The 16,779-nt window shown below is 41.8% G+C and overlaps 1 protein-coding gene across 3 annotated transcripts; it reads left to right on the top strand.

Moving 5' to 3' along the window:
* Nucleotides 1-4,385: 4,385 nt before the first annotated feature.
* On the top strand, nt 4,386-16,427 carry LOC311114516 (granulocyte colony-stimulating factor receptor-like; the record flags this gene model as incomplete). Of its 3 annotated transcripts, none has more annotated exons than XM_084157203.1 (16): nt 4,386-4,501; nt 8,253-8,331; nt 8,634-9,008; nt 9,921-10,050; nt 10,420-10,586; nt 10,843-11,006; nt 11,249-11,399; nt 11,653-11,735; nt 11,866-12,073; nt 13,337-13,525; nt 13,858-13,959; nt 14,340-14,486; nt 14,919-15,059; nt 15,240-15,336; nt 15,425-15,506; nt 15,670-16,427. In XM_084157203.1, 15 exons carry the CDS (start codon nt 8,265-8,267, stop codon nt 16,174-16,176), a joined length of 2,610 nt encoding a protein of 869 aa, XP_084013329.1. In that variant the 3' UTR covers nt 16,177-16,427. The 3 variants fall into 3 exon arrangements, with proteins under 3 accessions (XP_084013329.1, XP_084013330.1, XP_084013328.1); XM_084157204.1 differs by having other exon boundaries at nt 4,429-4,501; nt 9,933-10,050; XM_084157202.1 differs by lacking the exon at nt 4,386-4,501 and having other exon boundaries at nt 8,190-8,331.
* Between the last annotated feature and the right edge of the window lie 352 nt (nt 16,428-16,779).

The raw sequence follows: 16,779 nt of genomic DNA, 5'->3' as shown, positions 1-16,779 counted from the left end.
GTTGCTCTGGTTTTGGCCAACATTCTCTAACATATTTGACTCTTTGAATGCGCCTTGTCTTTATTGGATCATGTCGACAAAACCCTCAAACACCTCTTCAAAAGTAATTATCTTCTTAACACGCAATCCCAGGAGGCACAATGTGGTTAATAAGACTGTGGTTATCCCCTCTCTCCCCCCATTCATCCCTCACTCCCTACCTCCCTCGTCCCCTCTCTCCTCCTCTTGTCCTCCCTCCCACAGCAGCCTCTCTCTGTGAGCCCACTAGGCTGCCAGCGCCACTGACCTGTGGTAAGGGGGAAATCAATAGTCAATTCCATTTTGCGGCCAGCGTTTGACAGGTACTAGATAGGAGTGGATTGGGTGCATGTAAGGAGCAGGAGCCTGAGTCTGAGCCTGTCTGACCCTCCCTCTCTCTCTCTCTCTCTCTCTCTCTCTCTCTCTCTCTCTCTCTCTCTCTCTCTCTCTCTCACCCTCCCCATTTCTATCCCCAAGCTTCTCAGAGACAGCTATGAAGTGCATGCAGCCACAGTCCTATTTTCTCTGACTATTGCCAGATCAAAAACACTAATCCAGCCAAGCAGCAGGGGTCAGGGGGACAAACTATGTGTTGATGTCAAACAAGTGAGTCACATATTGTAAATGTTGTATAGTAAAAATGTATAGCTAAATCCATGAGGGGAGCTTCAAAGGTGTATCGATTTATCCATAATTTGTATCTTGAATACATTATCGGTTCATTACCCTTTGCAGTAAGCGCTTTGATGTACATCTATTACAAATATACACTGAGTGTACAAAACATTAGGAACACCTTCCTAATATTGAGTTTGATCCCCTTTTACCCTCAGAACAGCCTCAATTCGTCGGGGCATGGACTCTACAAGGTGTCGAAAGCATTCAACAGGGATGCCCTGGAAAATATACGGTGCTGAATATTTCCCCTACAATGTCTAATTTTGGGTGAGTCTCTGTTAATTTGCGTAAGAAGCAAAAGGGCAGAGACAGTCAGTGAGCAGTAAAATACAGTTCATACACAGGAATCCCAATCAAGCGAGGACGGTTTATCATCAGCTCGGGTTCGCTCGGGGCCCCGAGGTAATTTAACTGCTCACTGAGATGTAACATGTAATACCCAGTAGATTGAGAGCACTCCTTTCATTAACGCTGATTAAAGAAAATGATCAAGCAAAATATGTCAACTGCACGATAATGAGTTAATGCATTTTTAATTAGTGTCTACTTCTCTTTTCTCTGTTGATTTTCACCCAGTGACTTGGTTATGCATTCCTTTAAATCTCTCTCTGGCGCCCTCTGATTAACAGTTAGGTTTCATTATGGTTTGCAGGAGAGCGGGACAGCGCGGATACAGTAGTTAGATGAAAAGTTGAGTGGGTGAGCCTCGATGTTTGAAATCGAGGCCTCCAACACAAAATCATTTTACAATTTAATAAGCTAATAAACGTGACACGGTGACTGTCTCTGAGTGCCCTTGAGGGTCAAGGCACAGTTTACAATCACATTTAAGAGCTGTTTCTCTTACCAAGGCAACAATAGGTTAGACAGACAGAGAGGGGCCACTACACATTGGAGAAGACAGTGGTGTATATGACACTTAATGTGGGAAACTCAAGAACAGGAGGTCATATTGAACTCTTATGCTGTTCCTAGATAAGGGAACTGTAGATATGCAACATAGTCTCATGCACTATAAGTTCCATTTCAACGTTTTTGCTAAATAGTTGTACAGTGAAGGAAAAAAGCATTTGATCCCCTGCTGATTTTGTACGTTTGCCCACTGACAAAGAAATTATCAGTCTATCATTTTAATGGTAGGTTTATTTGAACAGTGAGAGACAGAATAAAAATTTAAAAAATCCAGAAAACGCATGTCAAAAATGTTATAAATGGATTTGCATTTTAATGAGGGAAATAAGTATTTGACCCCCTCTAAATCAGAAAGATTTCTGGCTCCCAGGTGTCTTTTATACAGGTAACGAGCTGAGATTAGCACACTCTTAAAAGGAGTGCTCCTAATCTCAGCTTGTTACCTGTATAAAAGACACCTGTCCACAGAATCAATCAATCAATCAGATTCCAAACTTTCCACCATGGCCAAGACCAAAGAGCTCTCCAAGGATGTCAGGGACAAGATTGTAGACCTACACAAGGCTGGAATGGGCTACAAGACCATCGCCAAGCAGCTTGGTGAGAAGGTGACAACAGTTGGTGCGATTATTCGCAAATGGAAGAAACACAAAAGACCTGTCAATCTCCCTCAGCCTGGGGCTCCATGCCAGATCTCACCTCGTGGAGTTGCAATGATCATGAGAACGGTGAGGAATCAGCCCAGAACTACACGGGAGGATCTTGTCAATGATCTCAAGGCAGCTGGGACCATAGTCACCAAGAAAACAATTGGTAACACACTACGCCGAGAAGGACTGAAATCCTGCAGCGCCTGCAAGGTCCCCCTGCTCAAGAAAGCACATATACAGGGCCGTCTGAAGTTTGCCAATGAACATCTGAATGATTCAGAGGAGAACTGGGTGAAAGTGTTGTGGTCAGATGAGACCAAAATCGAGCTCTTTGGCATCAACTCAACCTGCCGTGTTTGGAGGAGGGGGAATGCTGCCTATGACCCCAAGAACACCATCCCCACCGTCAAACATGGAGGTGGAAACATTATGCTTTGGGGGTGTTTTTCTGCTAAGAGGACAGGACAACTTCACCGCATCAAAGGGACGATGGACGGGCCATGTACCGTCAAATCTTGGGTGAGAACCTCCTTCCCTCAGCCAGGGCATTGAAAATGGGTTGTGGATGGGTATTCCAGCATGACAATGACCCAAAACACACGGCCAAGGCAACAAAGGAGTGGCTCAAGAAGAAGCACATTAAGGTCCTGGAGTGCCCTAGCCAGTCTCCAGACCTTAATCCCATCGAAAATCTGTGGAGGGAGCTGAAGGTTCGAGTTGCCAAACGTCAGCCTCGAAACCTTAATGACTTGGAGAAGATCTGCAAAGAGGAGTAGAACAAAATCCCTCCTGAGCTGTGTGCAAACCTGGTGGCCAACTACAAGAAACGTCTGACCTCTGTGATTGCCAACAAGGGTTTTGCCACCAAGTACTAATTCATGTTTTGCAGAGGGGTCAAATACTTATTTCCCTCATTAAAATGCAAATCAATTTATAACATTTTTGACATGCGTTTTTCTGGATTTTTTTGTTGTTATTCTGTCTCTCACTGTTCAAATAAACCTACCATTAAAATTATAGACTGATCATGTCTTTGTCAGTGGGCAGACGTACAAAATCAGCAGGGGATCAAATACTTTTTTCCCTCACTGTATATGAAAAATGTTTCTTTTTTGTTTGCAGTAACTTTGCATATGAAAGGATTTCAAAATGTTTCTGTCAGGGTTGAGATATTGGTGTTCTGTACAATATTACTGGAATCAGAAGCCATTTTTCTATATGAAAAATATTGTCTTAATGTGACAAACAGGAAGAGCGGATGCCTTTACTGGCCAGTCAATAGTTCTAATACCTCATTCCTATTTGTCTTCAGATGTTTCTCATTGGTAGCAAAATTAGCAGCTTTTGTCAAGGCCATACCAGAGAGGAAGAGGCAAAGCGAGAGGATTGACTCTGGAGGCATGCGGGAGGAGGCTTATACTGTAGCGTTAAGAAGACCAAGTGAGGAGTTATTGTATGGGGGGCAATGAGAGAGTGTCAAATTTGGTCAAGTTAAAAGTGAAGAATTGGTCTGGTGTGTTAGAAATGCCAGGGAACTTTTCTGTTCTCAGTCCGCCACTGCTTTTAATTAAGCACATAGTATTGCAATTGAAACACACAACTGAAAACAATGGGCTAGGAAGATGGGTTCAATATGCTGCTTGGAGCCTGAACAACATACTGTATCTCCAAACACACAGAATAGACTGCAAACAAAAATATGTTATTGAAGTGGCATAACTTAATGAAACAAACATTTTGGAATATTGTCAAACTTAGATAAACAAACACTGATACAGATGAACAAACATACCTTCTCAGAACACTCAACCACACCCCAAACATTTCTGACAATTGACACCTGTGATCCTCCAAATGTGAATAATTATAAATGCTCAAACTTAAAATATAATAATAATCTTTATTTCAAATAGTTTGACTAATTTATTAATCTCTCGTAGACAAACGCATGTAACATTGAGCATCTGACTCAATTATGTGAGATTTTTCATCTGGGTTTCCAAGATTACTCATTTATTTATTTCAAGACGTTTAACTTGACTTCCGTATCTCTCCTGTTATGGGCCCCAACACCCCACGTCATGTCATCTTTCCTGTATATGGTGAATTCAAAATAAGGATGTGGCTGGCTGTTAAACTCAAGTGGCCCTGAAACCTGAGCTCCATTCCGCCACTCTGTTCCATCTGATCCTATCTACACCAGAGTCTGATGAAAGTCTTTCCTGGTGCTGGGGCTGTGTGTGGTGAGTGGTGTTGCTCTCTAATGGATTTTCTTTATCTCTGAATCACACTGCCTACCAAGCCTTTTCCTTCTGATTCACTTGAATCTACAGAAGAGAGGGGGGGAATAGAACACAATATCTGTTATTGGTGAGTGAGTGGGTGAGTGAGTGAGTGAGTGAGTGAGTGAGTGAGTGAGTGAGTGAGTGAGTGAGTGAGTGAGTGAGTGAGTGAGTGAGTGAATGAGTGAGTGAGTGAGTGAGTGAGTGAGTGAGTGAGTGAGTGAGTGAGTGAGTGAGTGAGTGAGTGAGTGAGTGAGTGAGTGAGTGAGTGAGTGAGTGAGTGAGTGAGTGAGTGAATGAGTGAGTGAGTGAGTGTGTGAGTGTGTCTGAGAAGCTCAGACTAGGAAATTGAATCTCCCTGTTCAACTGTGTGGATATGTCAAATGATTTACCTATTGGTAATTGAATAGGATTTAGTGACTTATGTCATCAGTACATGTATCTAACTTGAAATGTTTTGAAACCAACCTGACGTCATGACCTTTTCCATTTTAATGTGACAATTATACAACAATTCCTGCGTCACTACTAGCTGATCACTATCTGCACTCATACTACATATTCTCTTTTGGAATATTAATGGGAAAAAAACAAGTATATCACTCATTCTGGGATAGGTATAATATGTTTGTGTGCAGTCAATATATGCAAAAGAGGATGTGAAAGAGATTGTTTTCCTCTTTCTACTCTTTTGTTTTTATGACAAATTATTACTGATTTAGAAGTCTAGTGTCTCAGGTCAAGTTCCAGCAAAGAAGATACCTCTCATGGAAAATTAAAGGGTAGATTGTCAAATAAGGATTTGTACATATCTCTGATATGTTCACCAAATTAACTGAAAGTACAATTGAAGATTTGCGGAGGAAGAGAAACAAAAGGGAAATAGTCACAGCTTTAACTTTGTTACCCTGTTAGAAGATATTGCCTAATCGAGAAAGAGGGACTGTTGTAACATTTACCACAATGGCTAAGGAGAAGAACAAGTTTAAGGGGAGACAGAGGAACAAGGTATAGAACATGTTGAAATATTGTTCTCGACTCTATTCTCTCTTTGTCACATATGCTGTATTACACAACAAAGGGTGTCAAAATCACTCTGAAACAATAACATGCTTTTGTGAGAATATTGTGCCATTGTAGGTAGTTTGGAAAAACAACCTTTTGGGGCACAAAAGTCCACCCATACTTATAAACTACATTATAAAATCCAACCATTCTATGGAATGCCTATAGACATGGCCTCTGAAGGTACTCAAACATTTTACATAAATTAAGCTTGTTTATTGACCATCCTGACATATTTGTATTACACTGATAGGTTAGCCTATAGAAGGAAAATATATCATAACACTGCTTTCCTTTAATGGAAAATAGGAAATTGGCATTCTCATTAGCGTTCACAAACATACTAAATAATGGTGCTAGAGAGCGACACGCTAGCCGGTGACAAAATAAATCACTCCAAATGTAATAACTTTATTTTCTGTCTGTCTCTCTCTGTCTCTCTCTCTCTCTCTGCCCCTTTCTCTCTCTCTCTCTCTCTCTCTCTCTCTCTCCCTCAAAGGCAGCAAGGCACATTTAGGAGCCGTAGGCAATTAGCTCCCTGCAATAATAGTAAGGCAAAACTCAGGAAAGGAGGAAGAGAGAAGTGGAGGCCTTTATGCAGACAGCAGTAAATAGAAGAAGACTTCATTGGCCTCGCATCATGCATCCACTACATAGGTTACGTCCCAAATGTAGGGAATAGGGTGCCATTTTAAAAAGCAGATGTATTTTCCGTCCCCTACTCTAGGTCAAAAATATACAGGTCAGGACAAGAGGATTCTAATATCCCATAACTATTTGCATAATTGCCGGAAGAAGTCAATACAATGGGACCAGCAATGCGAGCAAAAATGACTGGAAGTGAATGTTAGCAGTACAGAAAATGTGCCATCAAAGTGAATTTCATCTAACTCTACTCAGCAAACACATGGCATAACTGTTTTACTGTCATTCTAGTCATTTAAATGTTTTTCAGATTATCTACAGCCACGTTATTACTTGATTTCCTGACCGCTGAAAGGTAACCAAAGGGTAACCAAATTCAGAAACACATTTCAATTTCCGCTGGTCTATCTCAGTTATTTCCCTATTTCAGTGATTTTGAATATTAAGTGATGATAATAATTTGTCAACGATACAGAACCTGCAGAGCCTTGGTCGACTAGCAGAGAGACGGGCAGGTTTGAGAGAGAGAGAGAGAGAGAGAGAGAGAGAGAGAGAGAGAGAGAGAGAGAGAGAGAGAGAGAGAGAGAGAGAGAGAGAGAGAGAGAGATTGAATTGAAATTGAAATTGAAATAGAGAGAGAGAGAGAGAGAGAGAGAGAGAGAGAGAGAGAGAGAGAGAGAGATTGAATTGAAATTGAAATTGAAATAGAGAGAGAGAGATTGAATTGAAATTGAAATTGAGAGAGAGAGAGAGAGAGAGAGAGAGAGAGAGAGAGAGAGAGAGAGAGAGAGATCAAGGATGTACAAACGAGCAATAATCTAATTCCCAACACACACTCTCATTGGTCATGCCATCCTCCATCTTAGCCATGAGGGCCTAGTTACATTTCACCCAGTTGGCGTATGTATTCTAGCCAAATAACAGTAATGGGGGCAAGGCTGTGATTGGTCCATTGCCAGAGGGTGACAAGACGTTTCACAAGGATGTAATGTTCTCAGTGATTTCCCTATTTCAGTGATTTTGAATACTAAGTGATACATTATTTGGCAACGGTTCAGAACATACAGAGCCTTGGTCGACTGGCAGAGAGACGGGCAGGTTTGAGAGGTTTGCAACCAGAGAGAGAGCAAGAGAGCGCGAGAGAGAGAAAGAGAGAGAGAGAAAGAGAGAAATCAAGGATGTACATGTCACCGCCCTCAAACAAGATATAATCTAATTCCCAACACACACTTTCCTTTGTCATGCCATCCTCCATCTTAGCCATGAGGGCCTAGTTACATTTCACAAGAGGTTTCACAAGGATGTGGTTTTCAGTTGCCTGTCACCAGTATGTGCCTTCTCAGGATAGAGATAACACAGAGGTTGTAAAAACAAGAGTCCTATTCATTAGGCACCAAACGGAAGAAAAAGAAGAGAGACAAGCTGATCTTGTCCAATAAGAAGCGCTCAAATTTTGCTACAGTGTACCTGAATACAACCCAGCAGCCCCCAGTCAACTCCCAGAAGGGGACAGTCCCACATGACAGACAGGATATAACCGCCCTCTCTCTTTCCACAAAGACCATACAGAGACACAAGCATGATCTGAGGGCATCGGCAGATGGCAATCTTGCCATTGGTGATTGGTGCACTCTCATCTCTAGACTTTAGAATCAAAGTCTTTAAGTCATTAACACATTTCCTATGACTGTGGAATTGTGAGTATCCCAGTGTTTGTTTGTTATAGACAGTTGTCTAATCTTTTTTTTCCTCGTAGTTTACATGTGTCAGTTGTGTATGATGCATCTTCACTCATGTCAGCTTCTAGTGTCAAACAGTACAAACAGCTTGCTCATGACAGGTTTGGAAAAAACAGTCATTATCGTCTCCATTGCTATTTATACACTGTTGTCCATCAATAAGAGGCCAGGGATTTCAAATGTTGTTTTGATTCCATTGAATGCAACGTACTTTCACCCTTTCTTCTTCAAAATCACTAATTTCACATCTTCCCCTCTCACAGGTTTGTATCACCATGGCATCAGCCTGGATAGCAATGTTTGCCACGCTGCTGCTGGCATTTGTGAATGGAACAAAAGATGGTGAGTGCTGTCTTTGTAATTAATAACCATTTCTAAATGCCTTGCCAGCAGTAACAAAGACAGTAGAATAGACACTTCACATCCCATTCTCTTAAAAATGCTTTTTTTGAAATGTAAATCTTGAAATGATCAGTGTAATTTCAGTCTCACTGAGACATGGGAATATAGGCAAGAAATATGGAGCTGTATCTTACGATAAGTCATTTATTTGGTGGCTTAAAGGGCCCTTTTTCAACCTTCTCCCTCAATGTTGCTGATGCGTTGATCTGCTCTTGGCTCTCTTTCCTTTCCTTCCCTGTCAGAGGTTCACACGTCCCCGTCTGTGGAGGTACATACTTCCACCCCTGTGGTGGCTTTGGGTTCACCGGTGACTGCCTCTTGCGTCATCAGAGATGACTGCCCCCTGATAAAGGGACAAGCCGTTCACATTGTCTGGCACCTCAACCAACGCCTTATTCCCAGCAGTCCTGCAGCAGCCAATGAGAGTGGTGGAAACTCTGCAGCGGCCAATGAAAGTGGCTGGATCTCCACAGTTTTATATTCTGCAGCCAATCAGAGTGGCTGGAACTCAACAGTGTCTATACCTAGCTTCACGGACACCAGGGGATATCTCACGTGCTGTGTCCTCCACACCTTCCCGTGCCAGATTGTAGGAGCAGTGGAGATAAGAGCTGGATGTGAGAGACATTTTTTTCTTTGTTTCTTTGTTTTGTTTGTTTATGCCTGTTAAGTGGTGTGCTGTATGTGTAGTCTACCATAGCTCCATTTTCATTCATAGTAAGGGATATCCCTTACCCCACATAAAAATATTACAGATGGGACCATGGTAAAGAATGGCATTTCTTTATTTTATTACAATTTTTCAACTGTTGGAATTTTAATATGAAGGTCTTCTAGTGCCGCACCTCCCTGATTTCCCTCATGTCCAACATCTAGTATTGAACATGCTGTACTTTCATTTCAAGGAGCAGTTCTGAGAAATCTAAGTGTACTGAGCATAAAATAAGAATTAATTGAAATGTTTTTAAAGGTAGACTCAGCGGATATTGAGATGAGCAAGATGCAAGACTTCGCTCTCACACAGTCACACACAGTATCTGTGCATGTTCACGGGTTCGCCTCGCGCTGATAGAGCGTGGTAGCCACAGGACCAACACAGCTGTGAAATTGAGCCTTGTGCGTCAACGCTCGTAGTTATTGAAGAAATTGACCCACTATGCTGTTTACTTTCTGCATTTCATATTGCTGAGTCTACCTTTACATGTTTTAAACATACGTTTCACCTCAGATCAAGAATAAAAACCTGAACTGATAATGATCAGTTCTGTAATGCAGTTCTGAAGATTTGATCATTTTCTGTTCCAAAATCTAATCAAAATTTAATCAAATGTAATTATAAAGCTCTTTTTTCTTCAGCAGATGTCACAAAGTGCTTATACAGAAACCCAGCCTAAAACTCCAAACAGTAAGCAATAAAGATGTAGAGGCAGGAACCTAGGAAGTAACCTAGAGAGGAACCAGGCTCTGAGGGGTGAGCGCTAACTAACTTTTACATTGTTTTGCTCACTCAATAATTGTTATTGCCATAGTTCCACCCCCAGCACCACAGAACCTTAGCTGCCTGACTAACCTGACCAAACCGGAAACCCTCTCATGTCAATGGGACCCAGGACAGGACACCCACCTGCCCACACAGTACACTCTCCACACCGAGATCAGGTAACAAGTGGCTATTGTTGGAGAACAAGTGGATCTTTGTTGTATATTTAGATTTACATTTACATGTCGAACGTAAATGTATATTGTAATTACGATTCTATTTTTTAAATGCTTTCTTGGACAATCTAGCTACTTTGCCCCTTAGGGCCACTGTACTATAAATGCCTGCATATGTGTGGTGGTTATCCAAAGAGAACCGGTTTAGATGTTACTTCCAAGTTTCCTTCTGCGCCAACCTAGCTACTTTGCCCGTTATGGCCACTTACAATATCACTATGCATAGGTGTGGTGGTTATCCAAAGAACTTAAAGGGGAAGATGCGTAACTCTGATTTGTTCAAGAAGTTGTATTATTTCTTCATCTTAACAGGGACTTACAAGAGAGCAACACTTACGTGCTGCCGCCAGGGGCACAACACTACAGGATACCACGTACCGGCTTTGTTCTCTTCTCAGAGATAGAAATATATGTCAAGGCGGTGAATGCCTTGGGTCAAGCCACCTCAACACCTTTGCTTCTGGAGCCCATGAAGTCAGGTAAAGAAGTAGTGATTTGGGCTGTGATTTACAGGATATGGTGTCCACATTAGGACAGCCTTAGTCATAAGAACTTGGTGTCACTTGTGACTCTGAAGCTGTCCTAATACAGACACTGTGAAAAGATAGTTATTCTGAAGCTCACTGTATTCTTTAAACCTGAAAGACAGAACCTTATGTACAAGTACTTTGTGGCATGGTATTGAGATTAAGCTATTCGCATCATAGGAGTTCTAATATAACTCTCATATTGCAGCCAAGTTTGACCCTCCAAAAGTTCTGAAGGTCCAAGCAGAGCCAAACAGGTATGGCTGCCTAAGGCTCAGCTGGTGTCTCTCTGAACAGCAAGCATGGGTGACCATCGTGAGCTTGGAGGTGCGACAGAAAACAGCAAACAGCAAGCAGTGGAGTGAAGAACCAGTAAGAGAATGCCCTTTTCCTAAGTGTCCACATACTGCAACCATTTGAACAAAATTATTTAGATTAAACAACATTAAAAATAAATTATCATACCAACTGTACTAGGCAACCATAAAAATAATCACATTACTGTGTGTGTGTGTGTGTGTGTGTGTGTGTGTGTGTGTGTGTGTGTGTGTGTGTGTGTGTGTGTGTGCATGTATGTTTGTGTGTGCGTGCGTGCGTACGTGCATGTGTCTTAGGTCCCAGTGCCCCGCTTAGTGCGCCAGAGACCCATCGAGGTGTGTCGTCTGCTCCACGGGACAGAGTACCACATCCAGATACGGGTCAGGTATCACCAGAGTCCATGGAGTGAATGGAGTAACAGCAATACTGCAGTCACGCTTGAGAGGGGTATGTCCTGCATCAATTATATTTAATGTACTGTAATGTATCACTCCCATGGTGAATGAAATGTCCCACATTTTCAATCCCTCTATTTTACAGCTCTGGTAGAATGTATGTATTGACCAGCACTAGGCTCTTTGGCAGTGAATCCATAGCCTACACCTGTTTAGTCTGGAAGAATTCTCCTCTTCTCCTCACACAACTGAGGAGGCACAAACATTTGATGAGTTTCAAAATGGACACTTCTGCTTCTTTTCAGCTCCCACCGGACGACTCGACTATTGGATGACGGTATCTGGGGAGCAGAGGCAAAAGCATCTCAGTGTACACTTGCTTTGGAAGGTAAGAACGACACACAGAACATACTCAAATTTGACACGTCACAAACTTTTATGTTACCTGTGATAGTGGAACACAACTTGCCCTTCAAGTGTCCTCTCTTCCTCACTCCTCTCCTTTCTTCCTTTTGTAGCCATCGAAGCAGTTTCGTGCCAATGGCAAGATCCTGTCCTATGTTGTCTCGCTCCAGAGACAACCCACGAAAAAGCTACAGTTGTGCGTCACATTGGATAGCCACTGTGTTTTCCAGCTTCACAGGGGGGCAAGGAAAGTCTTCCTCAGTGCTGGGAACGCTGCAGGGGCATCCAGCCCTACTGAGGTGGAAGTGTTTCAACATAGAGGTAAAGCTTTATTATTAGTTAGATTGTGTATAAAGGGACATTTTACTCAATATTTTAGTATTTTGTTCATTAGTCCACTTTTAATACAATCGCAATAAATAGTACATGTCAAGTTTTCAAGATAGAGCACTTTCAGTACAGAGCAAAAACGAAATATCCCTGTTGCTGAATTCCAAATTAACCCCTACACCCTAGGCACTCCTGTAGATCTGAGGGGATTGCATACAGTTGGAGTCAGATGTTTACATACGCCTTAGCCAAATATATTTAAACTCAGTTTTTCACAACTCCTGACATTTAATCCTAGTAAAAATGCCCTGTCTTAGGTCAGTTAGGATCACCACTTTATTTTAAGAATGTGAAATGTCAGAATAATAGTAGAGAGAATGATTTCTTTCAGCTTTTATTTCTTTCATCACATTCCCAGTGGGTCAGAAGTTTACATACACTCAATTAGTATTTGGTAGCATTGCCTTTACATTGTTTAACTTGGGTCAAACGTTTCGGGTAGCCTTCCACAAGCTTCCCACAATAAGTTGGGGGAATTTTGGCCCATTCCTCCTGACAGAGCTGGTGTAACGGAGTCAAGTTTGTAGGCCTCCTTGCTTGCACACGCTTTTTCAGTTCTGCCCACACATTTTCTATAGGATTGAGGTCAGGGCTTTGTGATGGCCACTCCAATTTTTACATTCACATTTTAGTCATTCAGCAGACGCTCTTATCCAGAGCGACTTACAATTAGTGAGTGCATACATTTTTCCTACTGGCCCCCCATGGGAATCTGAGGGGGTTGCATACAGTTTTACTGTGGATATATATACTTTTGTACCTGTTTCCTCCAGCATTAACACAAAGTCCTTTGCTGTTGCCAAAACTATAGTTTGTTAACAAGAAATGTGTGGAGTGGTTGAAAAACGAGTTTTAATGACTCCAACCTAAGTGTATGTAAACTTCCGACTGTATATCAGCATTATGGCAATAGCTTCATCTGATTGGCTGGGTGGAAATGTCACCATATTGCTTCCACCTATGCAATCCTCTGATCTAGGCTAGGGGTCGATTTAGAATTCAGAATATATGCATAAGCAGAAGGTGTAATGTGTGTTATATCAGCGTCCCAAACACCCTATTACCCATATAGTGTCCTACTTTTGAGTCCTATGTGCACTATACAGGGAATAGGGTGTCATTTGGGACTGAATCTATGTGTGTTTAAGCTTACCTGTGACATATTGTGTGGTAAATATCTGTATCTGTCCCCAGCTCTGGCAGCAGTCTCTGACGTCAATGTCCTTCCTCATGATGAGCGATCACTACTGGTCCAGTGGACAAGCATACATTCATCCAGTGTCACAGGCTATGTGGTGGAGTGGAGGCCATTGTGGAAAATGGACCCTTCCCTCATCTTGTTTGACCATATTGACAGGAATCAATCCAGCACTCTAATATCAGGTATGGTTTATGTCAGTTATAAGGTATACATTCACGTTGTACATACTGTAGTTTCATTCACCTGTCATGTGTCTCTAGTTCTGTGTTAGAAGTTTGTTGGAGGACTATGTACTTCTTTTATATACAATTCTCCTGGCTGCACAATTAATTTATCTGCAGGGACAATAACGTTTTAATTGAATTGCATCTACAGTATCAGCTTGTGAGTGAGAGTGTGTTGTCCACTTTGTTGTTTGAGTTGATTTGTGCAGACTTTTTCTTTGCAGGATTTGTCCACATACTATAAGCTTATGAACTTGGATCCATTGTTATCTCTTTCTCTTTGTCTACAGAGAGCATCGAGCCGTACAAGCCCTATGGGATCTCTGTGTATCCTAGGTATAAGGAAGGGATTGGCCTTCCTCAAACCATCGAGGCGTACTCTAGACAAAAGGGTAAGTCGGTAAAGACTAACCCTTACACCTTGGACTTTGTAAGATCTTTACAAGATCAAGGGAGGTGTTGCAGGCTTCTTTTGAGTCAGTGAGGTTCGAATCAGCTGCAAAACATACTGATGAAAGGTGGTACAATGCTTCCCTCTATTGGAGACATATAGCAAATCACACCTCCGGATACTGCTATTACCATTACTATAAGCTTATTCTATTCCTATTTATATCAAACACCGACATTATAGCACTTTGTCAGCATGACAATACCAACAAATCAGAACACTATTAGGTTTATGACATTATATAATTGATATGGTAATCACCACTACTTTTATTGCCATTTAATCCATATATTCCTTAATGTTCTCTTTTGTTTATGGCAGCCCCATCTGCCGCCCCAAATCTGAGGGTGAGGGAGACGTTATATTCTCGTATTGAGCTTACCTGGGAGGAGATTCCACTATGCCAGAGAAATGGGATCGTGCAGAGCTACCAGATCTTCTACTGGGATGAGCAGGGAAACACCAAAGGTAGAAAGATGCTTGTTGTGATGCTGTTGATGATCCACTGTTGATGATACAACTATAGATTACTGAAAGTTCATACACAAGCCTTATTTTGCCAGGCTGTCATTGTAAATAAGTATTTAGGTCACACTTTATTTGGACAGTCTAGATCTACAGATGGTTATACTATCAACAAACTATCTGTTGATCAGCAACTGCTTGCTACGGTTATGGTTAGGTTTAGAATAAGGGTTAAGGTAATGGTTAAGGTTAGGGTTAGGGTAATGGTTAAGGTTAGGGTTAGAGCTAGGGTTAGTAGACAGTTAGCGGAGCATCTACAGATGGACTATCCAAATAAAGTGTTACCAGTATGTATTCCCAACTGACTCGCCTGGTTAAATAAAGAAATAAACATGTAAACTCATACTGCGGTTGCTGTGTCCCTCTTTTTTGCAGTAGTGACTGCTGAGCTGGAAAAGAGGAGGGTGGTTCTAGAAGAGCTCAACCCTTCGTCCTCATACAAAGCCTTTATCATGGTTAGCACAGGTGGCGGGAGTCTGAACGGATCAGAGGTTACCCTCAAAACTGAACCAATGGGTTGGTATTAGAATTTTGTCAATAAGAGTAAAGTGCTTTTAAATAAAAGTAATGTACAGTGTTATTTGAGGACTAGTCTCGCTTGCCAGACACATGGCGCTCCACCCTATGTGAGGTCAGATACTGTATCTGGAAATTGTCAAAAACATATATCCTAAATCTAAATACATGTATTTTCAGATGTCTTGGCTATCATCATGATAGTTATTTCCTCTGGTGTTGGGCTGTCATTGCTCGTCATTATCTCAGTTCTGGCCTGCTTCTCAACACACGAACGGTGAGGACTCAACATAGACTTCATGTCAGTAAATGCGGGTGTGTTTGTGCTATTTAAAAACAATATAAGTTTCTGTTCCTATCTGAAGGTTGAAGATGTGCTTTTGGCCCATGATCCCCGACCCTGCCAACAGCAGCATCAAGAGGTGGAGCACATCGGATTCAATGCAGGTGCAGTATTAGGATTATCATGACAAACCATGTAATCAGTGTCTGTTGGTAATTACTAAGCACAAGGTTTACTAATCTTTTAGGCATTTATGCATCTATTCTATTCTATTTAATGTTTCTGTGGTTTGACCAAGGATATACATGTTTCTTTTTCTCTTTGAAGGATATCCCCCCTGTCCAGGACATGCAGGAATCCAGTCTGGTCTATCTCTCCCATCTCAGCCTCCTGGACCTGCCCAAGAAGGGTCTCGAGAAGAGGGGTGGCCAGATCACTGATGACCCCTGGTGCCGCTGCAGTGACACCAGTGACCTGGGGGAGTCCATATGTGGCTCCCCCCATGCACTCAGCCCTAGCTACTTAGGGTCACACCAACACTCTGTTCCGTATGCCACTGTGGTCTTTGATAGCCCGTACTCAAGTCAGCCACCAAGCCAGTTCCATGCCTACCTGCGCTCAGAGTCCACACAGCCACTCCTGGAGGACGAGCTCGAGGAGCCCTCAAGCCCAAAGGAGTACCAGAATGTTCCCGTCCGTGGGGCATCTGGGGAGCAAGTTTCCTTTAGAGAATGTCAGGATGACGGCCCAGGAAAGGGAGAGTTATGCACTCTTTGGGATGACTTTCCCTTGCTTAGGGCTTTGGCAATGAATGATGTTCAAAGTGAAACCTAACCTCAGTGGTATTGAGATTTTGAAATGTATGCAAGATATATGAGATGTATGTCATAGAATGGCAGATACATTTTCAACACCAATTATGTTTTCAAGACAGGGACAACATGATTGCCCAGTTTGTGGATGTTAGTGCTAAAAGAAGTGTAATTAATCAAGTTTAATAAAGTTTTATTTTTCATGAGTGTTCAATATTTTGCTCTTCTGGCCTATTGTAAATGATCAAATAAATGTCTGATCAATACATACAACTTTGAACATATTGTCATTTATAATGCTAATACAGAGGCACCAATAAATTGTCCAGTACAGTTATTGTATGCTGTTTTCATGTACATTCCCTTATGTCTAAGCTTCTAAGGCAGGGATCCCCAACTGGCGGCCCGTGGGCCGAATTTGGGCCACGGTTGGTTTTATTTGGCCCCCCAAGTTGTCTGAGCAAATAATATATAGATATATATTTATATTTATCTATTTTTTTTGTAAAGTTTCATTGTTGAACATGAGACTGTAAAAACACCAGAAAATCCCCTCCATGTTCTGAAATATTATTTTGGTCCCCCCCAGTTCTATCATTGCAATGTGATACAAAAAACGGCAAAG

Source organism: Coregonus lavaretus (genome assembly GCF_964263955.1).
Source record: "Coregonus lavaretus genome assembly, chromosome: 3".
In the NCBI taxonomy this organism is placed as follows: domain Eukaryota; kingdom Metazoa; phylum Chordata; class Actinopteri; order Salmoniformes; family Salmonidae; genus Coregonus; species Coregonus lavaretus.
Note: the sequence above shows the minus strand (reverse complement) of the source record. Positions and strands in the feature narration are given on the sequence as shown.